The sequence below is a fragment of the Ursus americanus genome, chromosome 20 (genome assembly GCF_024610735.1).
Source record: "Ursus americanus isolate L20-20 chromosome 20, mUrsAme1.1.p, whole genome shotgun sequence".
Classification (NCBI taxonomy): domain Eukaryota; kingdom Metazoa; phylum Chordata; class Mammalia; order Carnivora; family Ursidae; genus Ursus; species Ursus americanus.
This window is the reverse complement of record NC_142146.1, coordinates 8699766-8727208: the sequence shown is the minus strand read 5'-3', so window position 1 is coordinate 8727208 and position 27443 is coordinate 8699766. Positions and strand designations below refer to the sequence as shown.

At 41.4% G+C, this 27443-nt stretch overlaps 1 protein-coding gene across 3 annotated transcripts in view; it reads right to left on the bottom strand.

Annotated features, from left to right (window-relative positions):
* Window positions 1–10021: 10021 nt before the first annotated feature.
* XYLB (xylulokinase) overlaps window positions 10022–27443 on the bottom strand; it is a 53349-nt gene continuing 35927 nt past the window's right edge. Inside the window, exons 16-20 of one of the 3 annotated variants that reach the window (XR_006779797.2) lie at window positions 23352–23410; window positions 22142–22229; window positions 19447–19541; window positions 17623–17764; window positions 10022–14802 (exon numbers count right to left, since the gene is read on the bottom strand). Coding sequence is in view for 2 of the 3 variants with exons in the window: in XM_045798225.2 (XP_045654181.2) it covers window positions 14698–14802; window positions 19447–19541; window positions 22142–22229; window positions 23352–23410 (347 nt within the window). In the remaining variant the exon portion in view is untranslated. The other 2 variants (XM_045798225.2, XM_087870101.1) reach the window with 2 other exon arrangements.

Here is a 27443-nt window from a genome sequence, read left to right as displayed (position 1 = left end):
CCATAACAAGAAAAATGGACGAGATATAGGAGGCAACTATTTTTGGACATTACACAAGCTGTAATCCCTGAGAGAAGAGAAAAAAATGAAGGGAGCCTTATGATTGCCCCTGATTTCTGCCTGGAGACAAATTCCAATCCACAATGCAGGAAGCATATCCCAAGCAGACCCTGGCAACCTTGCAGAGTTGAGAACAGAGTGAGACTGAAGATGGAGAAGGCTACAGAAAATTTAAGAGCAAATTTTACTCCGGCAGAGTACCAGAAAGGAGGGAATTAATTATATAAAGAAAGCTGGATATCTGCTGAGGAGTCTCCTTGGGTCTTTTCCTGAATTCTGAGTTGTACATACATACAACAAAACACCATGGGGTGAGAGAAAGAAAGACAGAAGAGCTATAAGCTGAATAGCTCCCAGAACTCACACAGGAAAGGGAAGTTTTTATAGTTCTAACCATCCAGAGTGGAAAGTCCTCATTAAACACCCAGGACACTCAGAGTGAAAACACAAAGGGTCACTCCATAGTAGTGGAGGTAAACTACCCAAGAACAAAGGCTCCCCCTGTAAGCCCACAAGCCTTGAACTGATCCAGCTGACACATAAGTAACCTAAGTATTTCACAGACAAAAGTTTAACACTTTTAAAAGGAATTCAACAGGGGCGCCTGGGTGGCTCAAATAAATAAATAAAATCTTTTAAAAAAATTAAAAAAATAAAATAAAAGGAATTCAACAATTCTGACATTCTGTGATAAAACATTAACAATGCCCAACATCTAATAAAAATTTACTAGACATGAGAAAAAAACAGGAAAATGTGACCCATTAGCAGGAGAAAAATCAGTCAATAGAAAAAGACAGAAAAGACAGAGATGTTGGAATTATCAGTCAAGGATTTTTTTAAGCTATTATAAATATACTGAAAGATTAAAGGGAAATGTGAATATAACGAAGAGAGAATGAAAATATTTCAAAAATGGACTTCTTGAAATAAAAGAAATGTAATATATTTTTTAAAAAAGATTAACTGGATGAAATTGACAGCAGATTAGACATTACAGAAAAATAAGATCTATGAATTTGAAGACATAGCAATAACAATTAGCCAAATTAAGTAGGGGGAGAAAAAAATTAACAGAAACTCTATGCCCTGTGGAACAATATCAAATTGTCTAACATGTCTAACTGAAATCCCAGAGAATACAACAAAAATATTTGAAGAAATAATGGCTGAACTTTTTTCCAATTTCATGAACACTAGAATCCCACAGATCCAAAAAGCTTAACAAACCCCAAGGAGGATAAACACACATACACACCCACCACACCCTACAGCTAACATGCAGTTTATCATAAAAAAAAAAAGAAAATCATCTAAGATCAGGAATAAAGCAAGGATAATTGCTCTATTCAACATTATCCTGGATGTTCTAGCCATTGCAACAAGGCAAGAAAAAGAAGTAATTTTGGGAAGGAAGAAGTAAGACAGTCTTTTTTTCACAAGTGACATGACATATGTAGAAAATCCTACCTATTCTACTAGTGCAAAATACTATCAGAACTAATGAGTGAATTTAGTAAGGTACAAGATCAAACAAAAATCCATTTCTATATGCTAGCAATGATACCACAAAGCATTTCTATAAGCTAGCAATAAACAATTGGAAAATGAAAAATCCTTACATCAGAATCAGAAAACATTAAGTATATATGAATGGCCAATAAGCGCATAAAGGTGCTTGATATCACTAGTCATTGGGGAAACCCAAATCAAAACAATGAGATACCGCTTCACACCCGTTAAGATGGCTATTATCAAAAACAAAACACCAAAACAAAACAAAAACAGAAATAACAAGTGCTGACAAGGAAAAAATTGGAATCCTTGTGCACTGTTGATGTGAATGTAAAATAGTGTGGCAGTTCCTCAAAAATTAAACACGTGGGGTGCCTGGGTGGCTCAGTCAGTTAAGCCTCTGCCTTCAGCACAGGTCATGATTCCAGGGTCCTGGGATCGAATTCCGCATCAGGCTGCTTGCTCAGCGGGGAGCCTGCTTCTCCCTCTCCCACTCCCCCTCCTTGTGCGTGCTCTCAATCTCAAATAAATAAATAAAATCTTAAAAAATTAAACACAAAATTACCATATAATCCAACAATTCCACTTGCAAGTACATGCCCACAAGAATTGAAAGCAGGGACTTAAACAGAAATTTGTACATCAATATTCACAGCAGCATTATTTACAATATCCAAAAGACAGAAATAACTCAAACATAGAGCAACGAATAAATAGAGAAATGAAATGTGGAGTACACATAAAATTATTCAGCCTTGCTACATGGATGAACCTTGAAAAGACTTTGCTAAGTGAAACACACAAAACACAAACGGACACATGTTGTATGATTCCACTTATATGAGGTACCTAAAATAGGTAAATTCATAGAAGTGGAAAGTAGAATGGTGGCTATCAGGAGCTGGGGGAGGGGAATGGGAGTTGTAGCTTAATGCTAAAGAGTTTCAGTTTGGGACGATAAAAAATTTCTGGAGATGGACAGCGGTGATGGTGTCACAACACTGTGAACGAATGTATTTAATGGCCTTCAATTATATACATAAAAATAGTAAGTTTTATGTATATTTTTAGCACAATTTGAAAAGCACTTAAATAACGATGAATTTAACAAAATACATGTAAGACACGTACACTAAAAATTAGAAAACTTAGGGATGCCTGGGTGGCTTAGTCAGTTAAGCATCTGACACTTGATTTCAGCTCAGGTCATGATCTCAGGGTGGTGAGACTAAGCCCTGTGTTGAGCTCTGCATGGGCGTGGATCCTGCTTAAGATTCTCTCTCTCTCCCTGTCCCTCTGCCACCACCCATTCTTTCCCTCTCTCTCAAAAACAAACAAACAAACAAAAAAAAAACCTAGAAAACTTAGCTAAGGGGAATTAAAGAAGTAAATAGAAGGAAAGAAGTAAATAAAAATGCCCCACGTTTGTGGAATCAGTACATACAGATCTTCCTTATTCTTTTTTCTTGTGTACCATAATCCATTCAACTGGTCCTATGTTAATCAATATTTGGTTTTTTCCAAATATTTTGCCTTATTAATACTTTCACAATAAAAACCCTGTATAGATGTTTTGTATGTTGGAGTTCTGTCTGTACACAGATTCCTAGTGGAACTGTTAGAGCACAGTCATATTTAGTTTTGTTAGTTGCACTCATACTAGCTTCACAGCCTTGGTGACAGAGCATTTTATCAAACTTTTAGAAGTTGGTCAATTTTATAGATGAGAAATGATATTATGGAGGAGGTTGAACATTTTTTAAAATGCTTAAAGAGTATTTGTATTTTTTTAAAGATTTTATTTATTTGACAGAGAGAGGGAGAGCACAAGCAGGGGAAGCTGCAGGCGGAGGGAGAAGCAGGCCCCCTGCTCAGCAGAGAGTCTGATGCAGAACTCGATCCCAGGACCCTGGGGTCATGACCTGAGCCGAAGGCAGATGCTTAACCGACAGACAGGGGGCCCCTGTATTTTTTCTGTCCACATTTTGTTGTTGTTTGTTGCTGACCATTTTCTTTTTTTTTAAGATTTTATTTACTTAATTGTCAGAGAGAGAAACAGAGCACAAGCAGGGGAGTGGCAGGCAGAGGGAGAAGCAGGCTCCGCAATGAGCAGGGAGCCTGATGTGGGACTCGATCCCAGGACCCCAGGATCATGACCTGAGCCAAAGGCAGACGCTTAACTAACTGAGCCACCCGGGCACCCCAAGTTGCTGATCATTTTCTTTTGGGCTCCTAGCTTTTTCCTTTTCAATTTCTAAGAGCTTTTATATATTAGGAGGACTTGCCCTTTGTCTTTGATGTAAATTGCAAAATTTTTCTCTTAATTTTCTATTTGTCCTGTGATTTCTTTTTATTTTTTGCCATGAGAGAGAGAAAGAGGTTTGGGGAGGAGGAGGGAAGGGCAGAGGGAGAGGGACAGAGAGGGCCTTAAGCAGAATCCATGCCCAGTGCGGTGACCAACTGGGGCTCCACCTCACAACCCTGAGATCATGACCTGAACTGAAATCAAGAGTTGGACGCTTAACCAACTAAGCCACCCAGGGCCCCCCAAATTTTTAATTTTTATGTAGTCAAATATATGAATCTTTACATTTTTGGATTCTGGATTTTAAGATATAAGAGACTTTCCTCAGCCCACATTATAAATGAATTCATCCCTGTTTTCTTCTAGGACTTCTGTAGTTTTAGTTTTTTTATATTTAGATTTCTAATCTAAATTTCTGGCGTATGTATGGTATGAGGCATGATTCTTATTCTATATTTTTCTATATGGCTATCCAGTTTTCTTAACATTATTTATTAAGTCCCTATGTTTTGAACTGGCATTTTTCTCACATGCTACATGTCCTTATGTAATTATGTTTATTTTTGTTTTTACTATTCCGTTCTGTTGATCTGTCTATTCCTGAAATAATAGCACATTTTAAAAATAGAAGCTCTATAATGTTTCATTATCTAGGGCTAGTGTGCCTTCATTGAAATTCCTTTTCAGAGTTTTCGTACATATTTCTGATTGTGTGTTTTTCCCCAAATGCTTTAGAATCATCTACTCCCAAGAAGTTCCAAAAAGAGGTTACAAAAAGGAAGCTCTCCCCCAAGTTGCTTTTATTTGGATCACATTAAATCTTTGTGGTTCTAAGTAATGCTTTTGCTCACCTATTTATTTTTAAAGATTTTATTTATTTATATACCAGAGAGAGAGAGAGCACACAAGGACAGGGAGTGACAGGAAGAGGGAGAGGTGGGCTACCCACTGAGCAAGGAGCCCAATGCAGGACTCGATCCCAGGACCCTGGGATCATGACCTGTGTTGAAGACGATGCTTAACAGACTGAGCCACCCAGGTGTCCCTTGCTTATCTATTTTTATGCCCATTTTATACCATCTATTTTTATACCTCTATTTTAAGTATTTTAACTTTTTTTCTGCTATTATATTTGGGCTCTTGTCCTTCACGACATATAATTTTTATTGATTATGTATGTAAACACTGCTTTTTTATATTAAAACTTTGTTTTAATATACTTTACTGAATTTTCTTATTTGCATTATTTTTAGCATTGATTCTCTAAAGTTTTATCTCTTCCTTTCCTATTCTATGCCTTGGTTTTCTCTGGTCTAATTGCACTGGCTGCTACCTTCAATACACTATTAATTGTAGTGATGGTGGTGATTTCCTTGACTTATTCCTGATTCTAGCAGGAATGACTCTAGTTTCCTCATTAAGTGGACGCTGGCTTTTACCAAGGTTTTTGTTTTTTTTCTAATCAGAAATGAGTATTAAATTTTGTCAAAAGACTTTTCAACAGCCATAATCAAGTTGCTCGTCTTCTTTGATCTATTAACATGGAGAAGTGTGTTCATTGATTTCCTAATACTGGACCCTCAGGAATAAGCTGCACTTGATCATGACAGATCATCTAAAACACCCTGTTGGTTTCTGTTTACTGATCTTTTCATTTGGGATTTTCTAATTGATATTAATCCAATAACATTTGATTAATTTATCCTTTATAAATATGATTTATACTAAATCATAGACAACTTGACAAAATTGGTAATAATTTCATTGATATTTTTAAGAGATTGATATGTAGTTCCTTATTTTGCATAATCTTTATGAGGTTAGGTATTGCAGCAGTTCTCTATTGTTAAAATAAGGCTGTCTAACAAGCAACCAGAAAGCCTGAGGCTTACAGCAATAAAAGGTTTACTGCTCATGTGACTGAGGTATTCTGATACGGGCTGGGCTAGCTTACACATCTGCAGTTCAACCACTTGTTGGCTGGAACACCAGGAACAACCAGGCTCTTTCCATGTGTCTGTCATCTTTTCATGTTATCATAGTAATGCTGTTCTTGTGAGAAAGAGAAAACTCACGCATGCAAGTTGTTTCAAGCCTCAACTTGCATCTCATTTACTGAAAAGGCCAAAGCAAGTCACACAACCAATCCTGAGTCAGAATGGCAGGTGTGGCAAAGTTGTGCAACAAAGCATATGGATACAATGAGGAATGTGGAGCCATTTCTGCAACTATCTTAGTTTTCCCTCATGGCCATGGTTATACACACCATTTCCAAATGTAAAATATACACATTCCCATCCCAAAGCCCTGCAAAATCCCAATCAGGTTTAGGATTTCACGATCTAAGTAAAGTCTGGTTGTGCCTACTCTTTTTTTTTTTTTAAGAGGGGAAGAGAGAGCATGGGCATGTGCACAGTGGGGGCTGGTGGGAGAAGTAGAGGGAGAGAGAGAATCCTAAGCAGGCTTCACACCCAGTGCAGAGACAGATGCAGGGCTTGAACTCATGAGCCTGAGATCAAGACTTGAGCTGAGATCAAGAGTCGGACATTCACCTACTAAGCCACCCAGGGGCCCCTGGTTATGCCTACCCTTGATCCAAAGACATGAAACAAGAAAGTCAAATTATTTGCTTCTCAAATAGCCAACATAAGTGGGTGAAAACAAGGGTGAAATCATCGCAAAAGCACCATCATTTGGAAAGTGTAAGAATGAAAGCGTATATAGTCACTTGCCCATACCAATTCTAAAATCCCACTGGGAATGTATGAGCAGGTCCCCCTGCTCTAGAGATGGGGAATGGTTTGTGATTAAGGCCTAGTTGGGTCTATGAATTATCTATTGCTGCATAACACTAAGTAACTACTGTTATAACCACAAACTTAGTGGGTTAGAACAACACCCATGTATTATCTGAGTTTCTGTAGGTCAAGAATCTGGATATGGTTTACCTGGGTCCTCTAGTCCTCTGCTTCAGAACTTCTCACAAGGCTGTAATCAAGATGTTGGTCAGAGCTGGGTCTCATCTGAGGTTTGACTGGGGAAGGATTCACTTCGGGATCCTGTGGATCCAGCTCCTTGTGAATTGCTGGACTGAGGGCCTCAATTATTTGATGGCCATTAGACAGAGGCTGGTCACGTCCCTGCCATGTGGGTCTCAACACAGGGCAGCTTACTTCATCGAAGGCAGCAAGGAAGAGTCATTAGAGTCTGCCAGGAAGATAGCAGTTATAATCATATGTAACATACTTATAGAAGTGGCATACCATTACCTGGGCCATTTTTTATTAGAAGGGAGTTACAGGTCCTGCTCACATTCAGGAGGCAGGAGTTACACAAGGGTGTGAATACCAGGAGGCAGGGATCATTGCAGGCCATTTTAGAGTTTATCTGCCACACTGAAAGTGGCTTCCCAGTCCATTGTTCTCCATGGCTCTTGGCTTCACCCTCTACAGCTTCCACGTTGCATTGCCCTCCTTGAACACTTCTGAAGAGGGCATTGGAAAATATGCCTTCTGAACAACTCCCACAGTCTGCTTCCTGTCCACAGAAAGTTGGGGGCCCAGAGTCTTTTTACATTTAGCCCCTTTTAATCTAGGTTGGTGTCACTTTTATTAGCATAGCTCCCTAAAAAGTTCTGCGGATCTTCTGTGTCTGATTTGAATCCATTCTCTACACCAAAAGCTGTAGCCAATCATTTTGAATATAACTTGCTCTCTCGGCTTAATCACTGATACTTTGGGTATCAAGCTGCTGGGGGACAAGAATCTTATATTTCCTGGAAGTCATTTTAATCCACTGGAAAAGGCTATTAGACAATGCATTGATTCTTTCAGAGGTCTTACCAAAGTGTCTTTCAGCCCTTGATTTTGTTTTTACCTAAAGCTGTATCCGAAGTCTGAGATCATTATTGGCTTAAAAGGATGGAGATGAGAAAGTTGTTATTCTAGCTTTCCATTTCATCTGTATTCTCTTCAAATCTGGCTAGTTCTTTTCTGAGTAATAGTCAGCTGACATTTTCAACATTCTGCCTAGAAATGTCTTCTCTCAAGCCCAAATGTTCAGGAGGTATATTTTCTGTCTTCCAAGTTACCACAGGTACTCAGTTTCTTTGCATTTTTCAGCCTCCTAAAATAATGTTCTCAGCATTTTTCCAAGCCCCACCTACAGCCCAGCTCCAATGTCACATATATTAGTTTTTTGATTTGGCACTAATTTCTGTATCAGTTATCTATTACTGTAAATATCACTTTAAATCTCAACATCTTAAAATAATAAACGTGTATTTAGCTCATGAATCTGTAAGCTGGTGATTTAGGTTGGACTTGGCTGGGCAGTGCTTCTTGTCTCACTTGGACCGACTCATATGTCTGGGACAGTCAGTTACCTTGACTGACCCAGGATGGCTTTGGTCAGGCAGGTTAGACACAAAAATTTCATAATAGAGGCAGAGAGCAAAATGAGAGAAAGCTCAATTGCTTAAGGACTTTCCAAGCAAATGCTTGAATCTTGTTTGTGAAAATACCGTTGACCAAACTTGTATGGCTGAGTCCAGAGTCAGAGAGGGAGGCCACAATAAAACTTCCTGGCCAAGTACGTGGATATAGGGATAAGTGAAGAATTGGGGCTATTTTTGCAACCTAGTATTAGGGATCAATGTTATTTATATTTGCTTCATAAAAATCTGGAAATGTTTCTTCTTTTCCAACGTTCTGGAATACATTATGTAGCAAAGGTATTAACTGAACAGGGAAGGTTTGGTAGAATCCTCCTGTGAAACCATCTGACCTAGAGCCTTTTTCCTATTATAGCTCTTTGATAATCTTTTCTATTTCCTTTATGAAAATTAGTGCACTCAAACTTTCTCTACTGGAGTTATTTTAGTACATTAGGTCATTACCATTTCATCTGGGTTTCCAAATTATTTGCAGAGTTGTACAAAATAGTCCTTAAAATTAAAAATTATTTTGTTTTCATGTTAATTTTTCACTATTATTTTTATTTTTAATATTTCTACTTCCTCCCCCTTTTACTTAAGTTAGCTAGTGACTTATCTATTTTGTTTTTCTTTTTTCTTTTTTTAAGATTTTTTAAAAATTTATTTGAGAGAGAGTGCGACCAGGGGGAAGGGCATAGGAAGAGGGATAAGCAGACTCTGCGGTGAGCACAGAGCCTGATGTGGGGCTCTATCTCACAACCTGAGATCATGAGCTGAGCCAAAATCAAGAGTGGGACGCTTAACCGACTGGCCACCCAGGTGCCCCAATTGTTTTTCAAATAATCAAAATGTTCTTCATTAATTTTATTTTTCCTGTTTTCCTAATGTGTGATTTAATCATTTCTTCTTACAACCCCTTTCTTTTGTTTGTTTTGTCCTTCTTTTTTTGCTTTTGAGTTGTATTTTTAAGTTTTATTCTTTCATCAATGTTACAGTATTTTTAATTTTTTGAGTATAGTTGACAAGTGTTAATGCATTTTAAAGTTATATTTCACCTATCAATGCTTTAATTATTTCTCACAGATTTAATTATCAATCTTTTTTTAAAAGCTCTGAAATTTTGGTTTGTATTTCCCCTTTGCCCCAAGAGTAATTCATAGAAAGTCTTTCTCCAGGTGCAACTTAAAAATATATATTTTACTAATTTCTCATTTTATTGCATTCTGATTAAAGAAGATTGTATTATCTCTATTTTGTGGAAATTATAGATGTTTTCTTTATGATATAATAAATGGCCAATTTCTGTGAGTGAGAATAATAGGTATATCCTCTATTATGTATTATTATTCTTTATTATAAGATGGAAAGTTCCATATATATTCAGAATATATATAGATTCTGTTGGAATCTAAAGGCGAAATCAAAGAAAATCATTTATGTTGAGAAATGAAATAATTGAGGCTGTAACATTTGTAACTAATATACCTTCATTGTGAATTGTGGCTTTTAGCATTATAGTGTCTTTCTTTGATTTGTCTAATTTTCTCCTGAATTCTACCTTTGTCATATATCAGTATTGTAATCTTGTTTTTTATGATTTGTATTTGTCTGGTATATTTTTGCCCATCTAATTTTTAGCCTTTAAGGATCAATTGATGTGTCTCTTGTAAATAACAGATAATAAGATGCTGGTTTGTGAGCCAATCTGAACTTTTTAACATTTTTATTTAAATTCCAGTTAGTTAACATACATATATGTATGTTAACTTATACATAACCTAATATTAGTTTCAGGTATACAATATAGTGATTCAACACTTCTATACAATCACCCTGTGCTCATCACAAGTGTACTCCTTAATCCTCATCACCTTTTTTCACCCATCCTCCTACTCACCTCCCCTCTGGTTTTTTCTCTATAGTTAAAGAGTCTGTTTCTTGAGGCATCCGGGTGGCTCAGTCAGTTAAGCATTCGACATTTGATCTCAGCTCAGGTCTTGATCTCAGGGTCATGAATTCAAGCCCTGCATTGGACTCCATGCTGGGTGTGGAGCCCACTTAAAAAAAAAAAGAGAGAGAGAGAGAGAGTCTGTTTCTTTGTTTGCCTTTTTGCCCCTTTGCTCATTTTTGAACTTTCTTTTTTAATACATGAGTTGAGCCTTTTAGTTAATTTGACTCTATGCTTGTTTTTATTATATATTTATTGTATTTTTTATTATATATTTATTATATTGTATTGTATTTATTGTATTATGTATTTATTGTATTGTAAGATGCTACATTCACTGCATGTTTTCCACTATGTGATTTATTGGCTTTACTATTGTTTCTTTGAGCATTGAAGGAGATTTCTATCTTTATTCTAGTGATTATCTTTGTACCTTTATATAATTCTTTGTCTCTTTTTTCCTTACTTAAGCCCCAACTATTTAGTTTGTCAACTTTAAATGATACTCTTTGCCTCATACATACGGCCTTTGCAACAAAGACCTCTTTGTACTGTCCTCCTCCTCTCTCCCTTCTTTTTCATTGTTACTTCTACCTTCTCAAAGAGTATCATTTGATACTATTCTTCCACACCTATCTCCTCTTTCATTCTGGCTTTAGATCTGAAACTGAAGATACTCAATGTTCACCACCAGTCCTTTTGCTGAAGTTCCCCAATCATCTCCTAGTTGGTTGAAGCTTGTCTTTTAGTAAGATCCTAAGGTGTTATGAGAACAATATTTCCTGAGCTCTCATACGATTAAAACTTATATATATCCTTGATACTTAAAGGACAGCTTAGCTGATACAAAACACTTATTCTTAGTTCCTTTTTTTTCCTTTATACTTCTTGAAAATATTGCTGCACTGCCACTTGCTTTTTGAGAAGTCTGATGCCAACCTGACCTTTCCTTTGTAAGAGACTAGTTCTTTTGTCCTAGAGGACTTTTTCCCTCACCTTCAAATTTTAATAGTTTGCTAGGATATATCTCAGTTGATCATTTTGAGTCAATTTTTCTATGTAACAAAGGGGCCCTTTCAAGACAAAGATTTAGGTCTTCTTTTTGCTTTTTCAGAAATTTCTCCTGGGACAATTAAAAAAAAGATTTTATTTATTTATTTGTCAGAGAGAGAGAGAGCACAAGCAGGGGGGAGTGGCAGGCAGAGGGCAAAGCAGGCTCTCCGCTGAGCAGAGAGCCTGATGCAGGACTTGATCCCGGGACCTGAGCCAAAGGCAGACACTTAACCAGCTGAGCCACCCAGGTGTCCCTCTCCTGGGGCAGTTTTAAGTATTAAGCAATTCCACTGTCTTCTTTTTTGGTGGCTTCTGCCTGCCTTTTTTGGTGGCTTTTGCCTGTGTTACTTCTTCTTTACCTATTATTTTCGTTGTGGACCTTTTCAGCTCTTCCTCTGTATTTTTTGCTGTCTTAGCTTTTGTCATTCCCAAGTTCTATATGCTTTACTGTACTTGTAGTCATCTTTATTTTTATTTGAATATGTTGTAATTTTGTCTTCATATCTATGATGATTTTAATTTTTTGTTCAAATCGTTTCCCAAGCTTGGTCATTTCTCTCTTCACATATCCCTGTTGCTTTTTCATTTTTATTCTGAGTTTTAATTCTGAACTGTGGTATCTTTCATATCCACAACTGTTTCAAAATTTATTTAAGAATTCATGTTGGAGAGTTGTTACAGTTTACTCTCTTTTGTTCTCTTTATTTTGCAGTATTTGATCAGCTTGAAAAGTTATGATTCTCACTTTATTTTCTTCCTTTATTTGTATACACAGTGAATAATTCCTTGTGCTATTTATGTTGACATGCTTGCAATAACAGGCAACTTTATGGGGGCAGAAGTAAAATGGGAAATGGATTGATTGAATGGCTTTCTCCATTTCCTGGTCCAAGAGAATCTTCTTCTGTTGATCAATGTTGTAAAATTTCTTTAATAAGTAATGTCTAGGTAGTAGGGGTGGGGAAGTTGTCCATTTTCTTCTGAATCTTTGACTTGCTATTGATAGGTTGTTATCTTCAGCTTTCTGCTTTCTTTTCCCCTTTCATCCACCAAGCCTGCTAGGGACACCACTTCCTTTCAAGATGACTTCATCTCTCTCAGAAGTGATGCGCTGGTCCCACTCATTTTCTAAACCTCTTCCTTTGACATTTCCCTATCCACTGGCCTGATCGACCAGGTCTCAAACCTGGTTTGCAGCATTTTTCTATTCTGGGTGGAAACTACAAGTAATCTGTTTTGACTGAAGTTCCAATTTAGGCAAGGGCCTGCAGCAGAGGTAAAATTTGGGGGATTCTGCAGGAAGCAGATCTGGACTTTATCTCTAGGCTTTGTGATAATTTGAGCAAGGAATAAAGGGGTCCAAAGTAAAACAGGAGGGAAGGAGAGAAAGGAACTGCTTTAGGAGTTAACAAAGGAATAACCAAACTCACTTGGTGACTGATCTGACATGGGAAAGGGGGAGGACATCTGTATTTGGGGTTTGGGTTCTTCAGTGAAGGATGGATGAAGGGTAGTGCCAGTTCACTGAAACAGGAACATGAGAGGAGGAGGTTTGGGGAAAGGCAAGGGAAGAGAAGTGGAGTCTGAAGTACCCTTCTGAGAATTCTGATAGATCCAAGGAGAGTTCTGGATAGAAACATAGATCTGGGTGTTCCTGGCATATAAATAGTGGTTGAAACCCACGAAGAGACAAAATCAACCAACAAGAGAGGACAGAATGGGAGAGAAAGAGGGATGAGAATAAAAATTTGGGGCCCAGCAATAATTAAGGACTACACAGCACATTACTACCAGTAAAGAAGAAGGAATGAAAGATCAGGAAAGCAGGAGAAACGCTGGAGAGAATGACTATCAAAAAAGGCAAGGATTGAAATAATTACTGTAATGGATTAAAATACATAAAATATATTAAATGTATCACATTGACACTAAAAATAAAAACCTACCTGCTGTTAGAGGATGCTTGGGAATCAACCCATTATTTTGAAAACTGGTAAACAGAGGAAAGAATCTATTTATCTAGCCTCTCCCAGCTCTTTTGGGTAATTGGATAGGGAATGTCTCTCACATAGAAGAATCCTGGGTAATAAATGAAGAGGAATAACAAAATTGTATCCGTAGTGAACTAATGGCACTAGGCGTGAACATCCCCTAAATGAGAGAAAACCAGACATATGTGCCTCCATAAAAAGGGAAATAATTACATGTGCATCAGAACAAGCCTCTAAGTCAGTGGTTATGAACCAGGGGCAATTTTGCCTTCTCATCCCCACCAGGAGATAATGTGGCAATGCCTGGAGACATTTTGGATTGTCTTGACTTGGGGAGGGCGAGCTAATGGCATCTGGTGGGTTGAGGCCAGTGACCCTGCTGCCTCCCACAACCAAAACTTATCCAGCCCCAAATGTCAATAGTACTGAGGTTAAGAAGCTCTGTATTAGATCAAATCACCAATTTATAGGAAATACAGATAAGATAGAGGATATGTTAAATGACACTCCGGAAATAGAATCAACAAAATCCAGATTAGAGAAATTCTCCCTGAAGGAAGGGATGGAAGGAGGGAGGTGCTACCTTGTACTATCTGGGAGAAGGCCTCTGCAAGTGGTCTGGTGTGCCAGGAAGTCAGGCAGCCTGTGGGCAGAGCCGATGGGAGGGGACAGGAAGCTTGGTCATGAAGCCTGTCAAGCTTTTTGGGTGGGAGGTATGAGTTACAAAAGGTGGGCATGAGGTGGGAGGAGAGATCACGGAGGACAAGGGGGCAGATGCTGGAAGGTGAGAAGGGCAAAAACTTGAAGGAGGGGTGAGCAAGGGGAAGGCAAGAAAGGAAGATACTAGGAAGCCCTTCAAACACTGAAATGAGGAGGGAAAAAGCAGCTGAGGGAGTCAGGGTTAGGTGGGGGAGGATGGACTGCAGGCCCACAGTACGGGGGGGGGGGGCAGGTGGCTATGGGTTACAGTTTAAGGAGTAGTCAAAGAAGAGTTGGGGAAGAGATTGCTGGGGTGGGGGTCTGGGGGACAGCTTTGTCTCCCCTGTTCTGCTGATTTAGGTCCCTGTATTGGCTTTACTTCTGCATTTGAAAGGGGGAAAGTCACAGTTTTTACTGGACATATCCAAGGCTGACTGTTTTATCTTGCCTCCTGAGATAAAGGACAGGAAAAGACGGATGCTTTCCTGCCCCAGGCACAAGGACACGGAATCAGAAGCAGCACATTTATGTTGAGGAAGATGTGCTAAGGTGGGTTTCAGGTGGTCCCGGGCAGGGCTGGAGCACCACAAGGAGTCAGGTGGGCAGGCAGAGTCACTTAGGACAGGGAAGAGGATCCCTGCTATCCAGAAGCACGTCTCGAAGTGGGATCAGTGAGCCTGGGCAGGAAGGGTTAACAGGGGTGCCTGGGCCTGAGGCATTCACTCCGGAGGCCCCGGATCTGGGACAGGATTCTCTGCTCAAGCTTGGCATATTGAGGGAGAAGGGCCTCGTAGACCTGGAGGGGCAGAAAGAGCAGTTTAGAATGGGGAGGGAGGGGTGCTTCTCATCTCTTTGCAACTTGGAATTTTAAAATTTAGCATCCCATTTACTTGCAATGTAAGTGTTTGTGCTGGGCAAAAGAAAGGGAGCATCAATTCACAAAAGAGGAAAAGCTAGCAGTTCTCAAACCTACGGTTTAAGATTTTTTTAAAAATGCAAATTAGGGCCAAAAAATTCGTTAACAAATCTACAACATTTTAAAAAATTCTCTTGAAGGTACCTGGAAATGCCGTCTTGTCGCACAGCTGGTGAAGTTGGTGGTGCAACCCTTCTGGAAATCAACTTGACTGTATGTTGGTATTAAAGGGCTTGAAAATGCCCATAGCCCTTGACCCAGTTATTCTACTTCTGCAAAGCTCTCCTATGGAAACTGTCCTAAATGTAGGGTGCCAGGCCTACTAAGGGTCTTCTTAGACACCACTAACCATCCAGTCTCCTAAGACTACCATGGGCCACACCCTGGCCTTCAACAGGATACACTGGAGAAACATACCTGTTGGTACAGTGGCGGCAGGTGCTTCTCTTCAATGAAAGACCTCATAGCGGTCCTTATAGCAGTTTGCACAAGTGTCCAGGAAAGGGTCTCCCTGCCCCCCCCATGTTACAGCTCAGATGCAAGGAGATGAAATCCATGTCATACAGGTGCAAGAACCACCCTGGCTTTGAAACCTCATGCCCCACAGGAGTATCTCTTATGACAACTCCATAGGCAAGACACACGCCCATGAGACGTCACTGGACTCAGGGAAGCCCTAAATATGACTTCCCATCAGGCCTATATGGTTTTCCCACTCCAGATGCAGTGCCCTAATTAAAGGCCATTTTTACACAAGCAATGTTGCAGAGTAATACTGTTGACATTCCAAAGGAAGCAGAGCTAGAAATTTAACTAATGTTCAAATTCTCATGCAGAATAGGAAACGGTTTTGTTAACCTTTTACCCACATAATTTCAATTATAGTAATTAAAAAACTAGAAGCAACTGCTCTAAGACATATAAAATGCACAAAGAAATTATGGCTCATTAGCCAGACAGAATATTATGCAGTCATTAAAAATAATGCATATGCTCATTTTTAAGAACATAAATACCCATGTTGTACTGTAGTGTTTTTTAAAAAAGCGGACTACAAAATTATATGTATAGTGTGCTGGGTGATCAACCAAAAGCAAAAACCAATAAGGGAAAAGGTTTTTTTAAAGATTTTATTTTTGACTAATCTCTATACCCAATGTGGGGCTCAAACTCAGAACCCCGAGATCAAGAGCCCCATTCTCCATGGACTGATCCAGCCAGGGGCCCCTCGCAACCTCACATTCTTAACCTTCCTTCCTCCCTTTTTTTGTTTTAAAGCTGTTTTCACCTGTGACTCTGTATGTCTTGCCCAAGAAATGTGGGCACTTCAGGTAAGTACATGGTGTCTTATAGACAAGCAGCCCTTAAGACCAAGGGACTGAGATTTCCTCACGACTCACAAATGTCACTACTGGCTCATGCCAATCCCACGCCTTCATTTGGCTTAATTAGCTCCAAAGTCAAGTACTCTAGTAACTGATGATGCACCCAGGGCCCACTCTTGGTGCATCTGGGGCAGCTCCATGAAGGTGACAGAGAACTGAGAACTCACGGGGAGCTTGGGTCCTCTGTCAGGAGGAAACGGCAATATTCAGCTGAGCCGAGAGAAAACACTGGTCCAGTTTTGAGTTTCCACTTGAGTACAACCACTGTTATACATGCCATAGAGAGAACACAGAGGATGCTCCCCTGATCCTGAGGAGTTTACAAACCAGTCCTCCAATAGGTTATTACACCAACAGTCAAAGACGGACTGTTGCTGCTTGCAACCTGGTGGTATGAAGGATTCTGAGGTTACGCTTGGGTTGAAGGGTACAGAGTTCCAGGAGCCTTTAGTGACTTTGGTCATGGGCGAGCCAGGGAAGGTGGTGGTACACACACAGAGTGTTTGCTACCGATAAGGAGACAGGTGCAACTGTCTGCTGCCCTAAAGCTTTCCCCAACTACCTTCTCCCTTGTGGGTCTCCTTCTAGAGGACAAAAGAGCCAGAACCTACCCCAGACTTTCTTACAACCAAGGATGACCATATGACCAAGTGGCAGTCTGGTCGGAGAGTTGAGAGGAATAAGCCAAGATTCTCTCCCTGAGGAGCAAGAAGTGTATGAGGAGGGGCTGCCCAACGCCATGCTCTCCCTCCCGGCAGGATACAGGGGTGGGGGAGCGGGATGTTTGGAGCAGCTGCAAACATCCTGTGATCGCCGGGAGCACAGCTACAGCTATGCTACCCAACACAGTAGCCGTGAGTCGTACATGCCTGGGAGCACTTGAAATGGGACTGGTGCTACAAGTCTAAAATGCACATCGGATTTCAAAAGCTTCATACAAAAAAAGAGGAATGTAAAATAGCACATTAGCAATTTTTCTGATTGATTATCTGTTGAAATGGCAGTACTTCAGACATACTGGATTAGATAAAAAATATCTTTAAAGTGAGTCATTTATTTTTTTTACTTTTTATTATTTTTTTTGAATGAGACTACTAGAAAACTGTAAATGACATAGGTGGTTCTCATGTTCCCATTGTCCGCTGCTGATCTGCAGAACTGCAGGAACTATGACCCAGAGCCCTGACACTGTGGAACCACTGACCCGTCCCACAACTACCTTCAGACTTCTTGTTACATAATAAAAAGTCAAGGAGTCTTTTTAAGCCTCACAGTTAGTGGGTTAAAAGTAGGCAGGACCAGATGTTATCCCCACCTCAAAGATGAAGAAACAGGCTCAGAGATGAGAAATGCTGCTCAAGGTCACGTGAAGGTCACATGGTGAAGGAAAGGCAGGATAAGAATGAAAACCCCAAGGCCCTTTATAGCAGTTTGCGATCTTCCTCCTGCATTGAGCTCTTAAAGGCAAGGACACACAACATAAGGACAAAGTAACAGAAGCTTGGTGACACCTACGTGTGCGGGTTTTGTGGTCACCTGGAAACTGGGAGCTTCTGCTCCCAGATATGCTGGGAGACAATTCTCCATGCTGTTTATACATGCCTGGTGACAGCTTTTGTTGCAGACTATCTTTTCAATGTTTATACAGCAAACAGCATTGGAAGATAGAAATAGAGTTGCCCTCTGGAGCAGAGGGAAATTTATTTGCTGACCAGGCTAGTATAGATAATGTCTCCCTCGAGGGCAAAGGTTGGGCAGATCTGCCTGCAGCTCCTTTATAACTCGGGAGTTTCCTAAGCTTGGGGTCACTCAGCTGTGACGCACAGTGTGTGCACAGTATCCCCATGGGCCCACTCCGCATCGTCCCATGGCACTTCAGGGCCAAGGAAGTCTGATGCAAGCACGAAGCTCGTGCGGCCTGCTACATCGGTAATAATGCCCCCTGTCTGCGCAGCCCTGCTGCTGGGCTGCAAACAGGAACGCAGGTGTGGTGTATGCTGTGGCATACCACCCAGATTGCCTTTCAAGAATGAAGACCTTATTCTCCCAGCCCTCAGCTGACGGCCCCCTTTGGGGATTGCCTTGGCTGGAGAGCGCCGCCTCACCCCATTGCGGGGTGGCCTGCATACAGACACTGGCTGACATGAGGTATCGTGGCTTGGCCCCCTACCCCAGCTAGGTTAAAGTTCAGAGTCAGCCCAGCTTCAGAACTGCCTCTAGGACTGGCTGAGGGCTCCACAGAGATGGCCCTGTGGCTCACCTCTTTCCTCAGCCCCGTCCTGCCTCCTCGTTTCCCCCTCCACAGTTGCAGATCCCAAGAGCACCCCAATAAATCTCCTGCACCCTAATCAGCATTTCAGGGTCTGCTTTCCAGAGAACCCACGCTGTAACAAGCGGGGTCTGCCTTCAGACCCTGGAGGGATTTCCTGGCCTGGAGATTTCCTGGCCTGGAGAACTGTACACCTGTCTTGGATCCAGACTTTAGATCTGACGGCTGGAAACGCAGCACGTCTTACGCTTCAGTGACAGAGTCTTTCTGTGCCTTCTGTAACCTGTGAAATGTAAGGCCCGTCCTGAGGCATATGGAACACTGGAGATATACCCAGCAATCTAGCTGACGCCTGGGGCTATAAAATCAGCCATATCTGTGAACTTCAGTTGACAACCTGGCTCCTTTTGCTGTTTCCTTGACAATTAAAAACAAAAAAGTAGGATTTCCCCATTAGTCGAACACATCAACTTTAACATTAAGTGACAGAGCAAAACTTACCTTTTGGAAAAAGGAACCTACAGTTGACCTTGGACATCACGGGTTTGAACTGTGCAGGTCCACTTACAGGTGGATTTTTTTTGATAGAGTAGATGGTAAATGTATTTTGCTTATTATTTTCTTGACAGCTTCTTTTCTCTAGTTTATTTGATTATAATAATACAGTATATAATGCATACAATATATATAATATGTGTTAATTGACTATGTTATCAGTAAGGCTTCTGGTCAACAGTAGGAGTCAAAGTTATATGTACATTTTCGTGTCTGCAAGGGGATCGGCACCTGTCACCCCTGTGTTGTTCAAGAGTTAACTATAGCTGGTTTTCACAATGCAAAGGCTATGACCAAATCCTGATGGTCTCTCACCTGAGAAGCTCCTGCGGTTGGGGTAGCAGCTAATCTTGGATTTGGGGCTAACTTCACAAGCTCTGAAAAGGGCACGTCTGTTCCAGCTGCAAGGCCTAGAAGGGAAAGCTCATTTCACATCAGTGCATGTTGCAAATGAAGACATTAACTGAAAATAGCATCTTATCTCTGGGGTGATAAAATATTCTAAAATGGGATTATGGTGATGGTTGCACAGCTCAGTAAATTTACTAAAAAATCACTGAGTTGTACACTTAAAATTGGGTGACTTTGATGTCATATAAATTGTGCCTCGGTAAAACTGATAAAGAAAAAGAGAGAGAGAGAAGAGAGAAATTTGATGTGCAGACCCCGCCCCAGCAGGCCCTAGTTTGTCTTGCTCATTGAGACAGCACCTGTCTTAGCAGGGCGGCTAACCCGCGCCCCACCCCGCCCCCGCCGGCGCCTGACAGGAGGACTTGCCTGCCTCTCCTCCCTCACCTGGCTCCACTCCCCATGGCTCACTGCACTGAAGCCACCCCAGGCTGCTTATGATTCCTTCTACCTCAGAGCCTTTTCACTGTGTCGAGTGTCCCGGCCTCCTCTCTTCACGGACCTGCGCTCTTCTCAGAGAAGCTGCAGCTCACAGTGTCACTTGTTTGGAGGCTCCCTAACCCTCCATCCCTAAGTACCATCTGCTGTCCTCACAGACTTCATGCAATTTCTGGCCACAGATTGAAGGTCCCTCCCTTGCTGAGCCAGAAGCTCTGTGAAGCCAGGGACTGGGTCTCCAGAAGAGCCCTGGAGCCTCGCACACCTCCTGCATGCCCGAGGCACTCAATAAATACTCCCCAAGCAAATGAGCGCAGGGCTGGAAAGGAGGGAAGGCTGCCATCGGTGGGCAGGAAAAGCGAGGAATTTCTAGGCAGTTGGAGTAGTATCAGAGAGGCAGGGAAACACAGGACCACTGCAAGTGAGGCATGGCCCAGGGAAGACACGAGGCCCAGCTTCCAAGTAGATGCTGGGATATCTCACGTCAGAGCTGCATGGGAATGGGGTGGGCAGCAGAGAGACCAATCAAAAGACACTGGTCCCTTGTCCACTCATTCAGAGACCGCCTATGTGTGAGGTTCAGCCCGGACACAGCTGGGAAGAACAGATGTGAAGTGGCTAAGACACCTTGGGGTGAGGACCAGTGTGCTTGGACTTAGCTTGGGCTTTGGTTTTGGAGGGCAGAGTGGGGCAGTGCCCCAGGTAACCTCTGGCAACACAATAGGCACAGAAAAGGAAAAATAAAAAAGAAACGCAATGCCACATAGCAGTGGAGTCCCTAAAGGGCAGCGCCTTTCCAGCTTTAGCAGAAGGAGGAGTGAGAAGTGGGCCCTGGGCTTCTCGTGGGCAGCACTAAGGGCCAGACGATTATGGAACCGTATTTTCAAGGTGGCTGAGGGAAAGTATTTTGAAGTTAGAGTCCTTTGCCCAAACAAGGTAGCATTCTTTTTTTTTAAAAAAGATTATTTATTTATTTGAGAGAGAGAGAGGGAGGGAGGGAGAGCACAAGTGTGGGGAGGAGCAGGGGGAGAGGGAGAAGCAGGCTCCCCACTGAGCAGGAAGCCCAATGCGGGGCTTGGTCCCAGGACCCAAGCCAAAGTCAGATGCTTAAGTGACTGAGCCACCCAGGCACCCCACAAGGTAGCATTCATTTGGAGGGTGAAACAAAGCCCATGCTGGACATGTAAGGCCTCCAAATTATCACCTACTGAATTCCCTCTTAAACTTATCTAGGTTGTAGAGTCCAACAAAACTATCATGGGAAAGAAAAAGGAGAAAGAAACTATAGGGAATTAGAGAGAAATTCATAGGAAAGTGCAAATAAAAGCCAAGATGATGTAAAGTTTAATTAAAAACACAATCTGGAAATAAATTACCCAGTGATCTTGACACAGGAGGTGGCCTGAGGTGGGGTAAGGTAGACAAGATAGAGAGGGAGGGGAATAAAAGAGTAAGAGGTTAATTATTAAGAGAAGGATCTGGTCCCCAATTAATTCTCAATGTTGATAGAAACATGTAAGTTTAAATAGGTGTGTTAAAAAGTGAAGAGTAAATGCATGAATAGAACTGCCAAAGGGAAGAGAGCCCTTGAGATAAATGAGCAGCTGGAGAAGCAGTCTGAGCAGGCAGAGGACAGGGCAAATTGACTAAATGGGCCCCTTGTGGGCATGGGCAGCACTCACTGAGAACCTGCCTAAACGGGGGAGATCCGAGTTTCAGCGAGGCCTCCATCAGAGCGAAGGGCCCCCATGGAGCTGTCCAGGGTACTGGACTGTTTGGCTCTGAAGCCTTCAGCTTTGTCTCCACTTCCTGCATTTCCTGAAAAGATAGCCCTGGACTTCATCCACCTCTCCTGCCCACCAGCTGTCCAGACCCACACCCATGTGCCCTCAAGAATGTCCTGCGACCTTTCCCAATATCCTTGTGCTAAGCCTGACCGTGACCAAGCCTCATTCAGTTAGGAACCTACTTTTCTTTCCCCAACTTTAAGTACAGAATAAAAGAACAGAAGGTTTGGGGTTAGGAGAGAGAAAAATGAAACTAAACCCAAGACTCCAACATCCCTAAAGACTGGGAACATCCCAACCTCCCCCCTTCTGTCCTCCTCAGCCCAGCCAGTGCCCCAACTCTTCCAGAAGCCTCTGTTCCCCATCCCTCGACCTACCATGGAAAGCTCGGTATGCAGAGCCCACACAGGCCGAGTTGGCAGTGTCTGTGACATACACTGGGGCGCCAAACACATCTGCAAGCACCTGGAAAGGAGGGAAGTTCTTACTGTGGTAAGCTGTTCCTTGGAGGGAACACAGATATTTGGCACACGTTTTCTATGCTTTTTTTCCTCATGTGTCTTCTGATGCCTTCCATTCCATCTCTACTGCCTTCAAGTAAGTATACTCAGCCATGCCATCCTGATACTAATAGAGTCAGGATGACCTGGGGGAAGTTTCTAGTGGAGGGCCACAGCTCTCCAGGTTGTCCCTGCACTATTTAACCATTTTATCAAAGACAAGGAGGAAGATTAAGAAAGTATACTTAGCAAATGATTAAGGTGGAGATCGCTGGAGGTAGAGACTAATGTCAACAAATTCAAACAAATCCAAACTAAGAGGGCATGTCTTACAGGGATAAGGATAAATTTTTCCATTTAGCTCCCCAAAATAAATTGCATAATTTTAAAATGGAGGACCTCTACTGAGTGGAGCTCACATGGAAAAGACTTGGGAGTCTTAGTTGACTGGAAATATTACAGTGGATGCCACTGATGGCCCATTTGGATTCCAATACTGGACTGGTGTGCATCTCTCCCCCAGATGCTGTGAGTATTGGCTGCTAATGGCTCACAGCTGCCCCTCATCAAAGGAATTGCTCTTGGCTGAACAGAGGATGCCTCTCACAGGAAGTTATTCTCACCTCTCTCCAGGTTAGCCACTTGGCCCCCTTACCCAAGGTGGAACCAAGTCTGTGGTACAGTTCATGTTTCAGATCTTCCCTATGGGATGGAACTGAAGCTGAAACCACATTCTTGCTTATCATTTCTCCTGGCCCTACCTGCAACCCTCACTCTCTCCTGGGAGCACCGTCTCGACAACCCACTTACAGAAGAATTCTCATCTCAGGCTCTTCTTTTAGAGAATCTTACCTAAGACAGGTATATTATAAGTCAATAGTTGATACAGCCTCAGGCTACATCCTCAGGCTACATCCAAAAATGCTCAGTGTCCCAGTAAGACACTGAGAGCCCCATGATGTGATAGTCTGACTGTCAGACATCTGCAGGAGGGGGAACAGAGGCAGTCCTTATTGGACAGTGTCTGGCTTTTAGAAGTAACAGACATGGAAGAGGCCCTACTACTTGGCCTACTACCAACACATACCTGTAAGATATCTCTGTTGTGAGATGCCCCTCCAGTGGCCAAAATCTTTGTCTTGGGCACTGCAAGGAAGAAGAAAACACTGATGGCTGTAACAATCTCCCCAAGACAAAAAAGGCTTTTCCAGAGTTCTTCAGCCACAAAGGGCTTGTACTGGGCCAATGCCTCTTGCTTATCACACAGACTCAAGAGAGATCCAAAGCTGGTTCTGTCCATGCAGGCTTGTCACAAGTAATTTGCTTGTGAGGCTGCTGCCCCATCAACCTCTTACTGTCTTCACTTTTTTTTTTTTTAAATCATTAAAAAAAAAAATCTGTCAACAAACCAGGAATAGAAGGGAACTTAATTTAAATTAAAGGCCATCTATCCAAAATTCATAACAAATGTCATTCTTAACAGAAACACTTAGAAGTATTTTCTGGAAGACTGGTATGCCTCCCAGACCCCAAAAAATGGCCTCCAAATGACCCCCTGCCTCCCGATAGGTTTACGTTCACGTCGTTTCCTCTCACAGTCAATAAGACTGACTCCTGACCTGTGGGATATTGTGTAAATGGTGGAGTGTGAGTTCCAAGAGTAGCTCATAAAGGACATTGAGGCTTCTATCCTGTTCTGTTGTAGATCACTCTCTTGGATCCCTCACTTTGGGGACTCCTGCCAACAGCCCTGTGAGGTGGCCACCTGGGAAGCAGATCCTGCAGCCTGAGTCAAGCCTTCAGATGACTGCAGCCCCAGATGACATACTGACCTCAACCTTAGAAGAGATCTCAGCCAGAACTACTGAGTTATGCTAATCCCAAATTCTTGACACACAGAAAAGATGTAAGATAATAAATGTTCATTGTTGTTTTAAGCTGCTAAGTCTTGAAATAATTTGTTACACAGCAATAGATTATTAATAGTAGGAACAAAACAAAGACTCGTACTATTCAATACACTGTCACATAGTACTAGTTATACTAGCCACGCCTATAAGGCAAGAAAAATAAATAAAAGTATAAGGATTGACAGAAAATAAATAAAACTACCATTATTATTTACAGACAATAAATTATCTACTTAGAAAAATTAAAAATAGGGGCGCCTGGGTGGCACAGCGGTTAAGCGTCTGCCTCCAGCTCAGGGCGTGATCCCGGCATTCTGCTCCTCTGCTGGGAGCCTGCTTCTTCCTCTCCCACTCCCCCTGCTTGTGTTCCCTCTCTCGCTGGCTGTGGCTGTCTCTGTCTCTGTCGAATGAATAAATAAAATCTTAAAAAAAAAAAAGAAAAATTAAAAATAGGCAAACTAATTAAATTTTAAAAAGTTTCCAGACACAAAAATCAACTTAAAATGATCAATGGCATTTCTAGCAATAATCAATTACCAAATGTGATAGAAAATAAATTACCATTCACAATGGCAACCAGAAATATAATGTAGCTAGGAAATACCTTAGCAAAGAACTCAGAAGTCTCTATGAGGAAAAAAATGGAAACTGTTATTAAAGCACAAAAAGGAGTATCTAAGTAAATTAAAAGATATTCCACGGTCTTGGGGTGGATTTGAACTAACATTATAAAAGTGTCAATTTTTTCAAATTAATTTATAAATTCAATGCAACCTAATTAAATTCCAACTGGATTTTTTTTTAAAGAACCGAATCAATTTAGTATAAAATATTTATGGAAAAATAAAGACCCATAAATGGCTAAGACAACACTGAGAAAAAGAAAAGTGAGGGGGTGAATTGCTATATTAGATATTAAGACATGTTTTGGGCTGGACTGTGTCCCCTCAAAATTTGTATGTTGAAGTTCTAACTCCTAGTACCTCAGAATATGACTGTATTTGGAGATAAAGACAGATACATGTTTAAAAAGGTAGGTAATTGAAATGAGGCCATTAGGTGGGCTCTAATACTATATGGCTGCTGTCCTTATAAGAAGAGTCTATTAGGACACACAGCGGCAAATCCATGTGAAGACACAGGCATCTACAAGTCAAGGAGAGAGACCTCGGGAATAACGAACCCTGCTGACACCTTGATCCCAGACTTTTAGCCTCCAGGATTGTGAGAAAATAAATATCTGTTGTTTGATTTATCCAGTCTGTGGTACTTCGTTATGCAGACCTGGCCAACTAATGCAAACTACAAAGCCATAATAATAGTTTGTCCCAAGAGCAGACCAATTGGCCAATGGAGTGGAAAAGGGGAAGCAGAGAGAAACCCACGTATATAAAAAAAACTTGATAAATGATAAAGAGGGCACTACAAGTAATGGAGGAAAAGAGAACTGGGTCATCATGTGGGAAAAAATTGAACCGGATCCCGATTTACACCATTCACAAAGGTGAACTCCAGAAGGATCAGAGTCCTAAATGTGGAAGTTCCACGAACAGTACAAAATGTAAAAAAAAAAAAAAACATTTCTGTGGCACTGGAAGAGGGGAAAACCTCTTCAACAGTATCTCAAAAGCAAAAAATTTAAAACGAAATATTGGCAGGTTTAATTCAGTCAAAATTCTGTTCAGTTGCCAACACTATAAATAAGGTTAACAGACAAATGACAGAAGATGCTTGCGACACAGAAAGCTGACAAGTAACATTCAAAGTACATGATAAACTCCTGCAAATCGTTAAGAAAAAGATGGGAAATCCAATACGGGGAAATGGTAAAAGATACAAACAGCCAATTCACGGAGGAAAAAAACCAAAGTTACAAAGAGCTGTTCCAAATCATTATTAGTGAAAAAAAAAAACAAAAAACGCAAATGAAAGTAACACTGAGATAGTAGTTTATATCCCTCAGATTAGCAAAGGATTCAAAGGTGCTTAATGCTAAGCGTTGGTGGGGATGTGGGAACCCTCATGCACTGTCAGTTAGACCAATGATTTCAGAAACCTCTCTATCTCTCTGCCTCTCTGCCTCTCCCCATTTCCAGCAGCAGCAGCAGCATCTGACCTCACGCTAAAGAACTGCCCTCCAGCCAAAGTGAGTAGCGACCTGGGGAGGGTGCCTGGAGGGCTTGAGGAGAATCAGAACTTGAAGTAACACTGAGCTGCCTGGCAGACGGGGATAGGGACAGACATGCACCCAAGAGAAATAAGCTACATTCATCTTCCAACCAAAATAAAATCCTGCCGATTGTGGCATGAGGAGAGCCTCTGTCAGCTTTAAAGCTTATACAATGCTTGCAAGTTTCAACTTAAATCTGCCTGTTGTCACCCCATCTACTTCTCTAGCCTGGAGAGCGCAGGTGGGGCAGGGAGGTGGCACTGGGGTGGGGGGCACGGGGAGGAGGGACCTTGCACCTGAACAGCAACCTAGGCTTGCTGTCTACACTGAGAACCAGTTACTCATCTAGTACTACGAACCCACAGCCAAGACAGTTGAGAAAAAACAATGGCATAAAAGAGAAAGATCAATGTGAACAGACTACCTTAGAAGGAAAAGAACCCAGGCAACAAAAGGGCAAATTTGAAAAAATTCCAATATTTATCTTCTGGTGTATTCGAACGGGTACAGAATCCATAAAAAAGAATAAGCCATTATGAAGAAGAACTGGGACACAAGAAAGAGTTGAAAAAAATTAAAAAGTGATATATGATTATAAACACATTTAGGTGGAAAAACTAATTAGAATAAACACAGCCATATCTAATATAATAACCTGACAGATACAATCCAGGAAATTTCCTATGATTTAAAGTGATAAGGAAAGAGACAGAATAAAGTTAGAAGACACAGAATTCATTTATCCTTTTAGAGTTATTCAGTCTACAAATATTAAGGGAGAGCCCAGTTACCACCTGGTAGTAGTTTGAGAAGTAGGAATAGATGGTTTAACAAGACAGATGAGAGCCTTCCTCTCAAAGAGCTCATATTCTGGTGGAGGAAGGACAGACCGTAAACAGAGGCATTTAAAAATAGAGCATGATAGTGACAAGCTCATTTTTTAAAAATTTTATTTATTTATTTATGTCATCTCTACACCCAACATGGGGCTCGAACTCACAACCTCAAGATGAAGAGTCACATGCTCTTCCGAATGAGCCAGCCACGGCCCCCTGATAATGACAAGTTCTATGACGAAATAAAGCAAAACACAATTAGG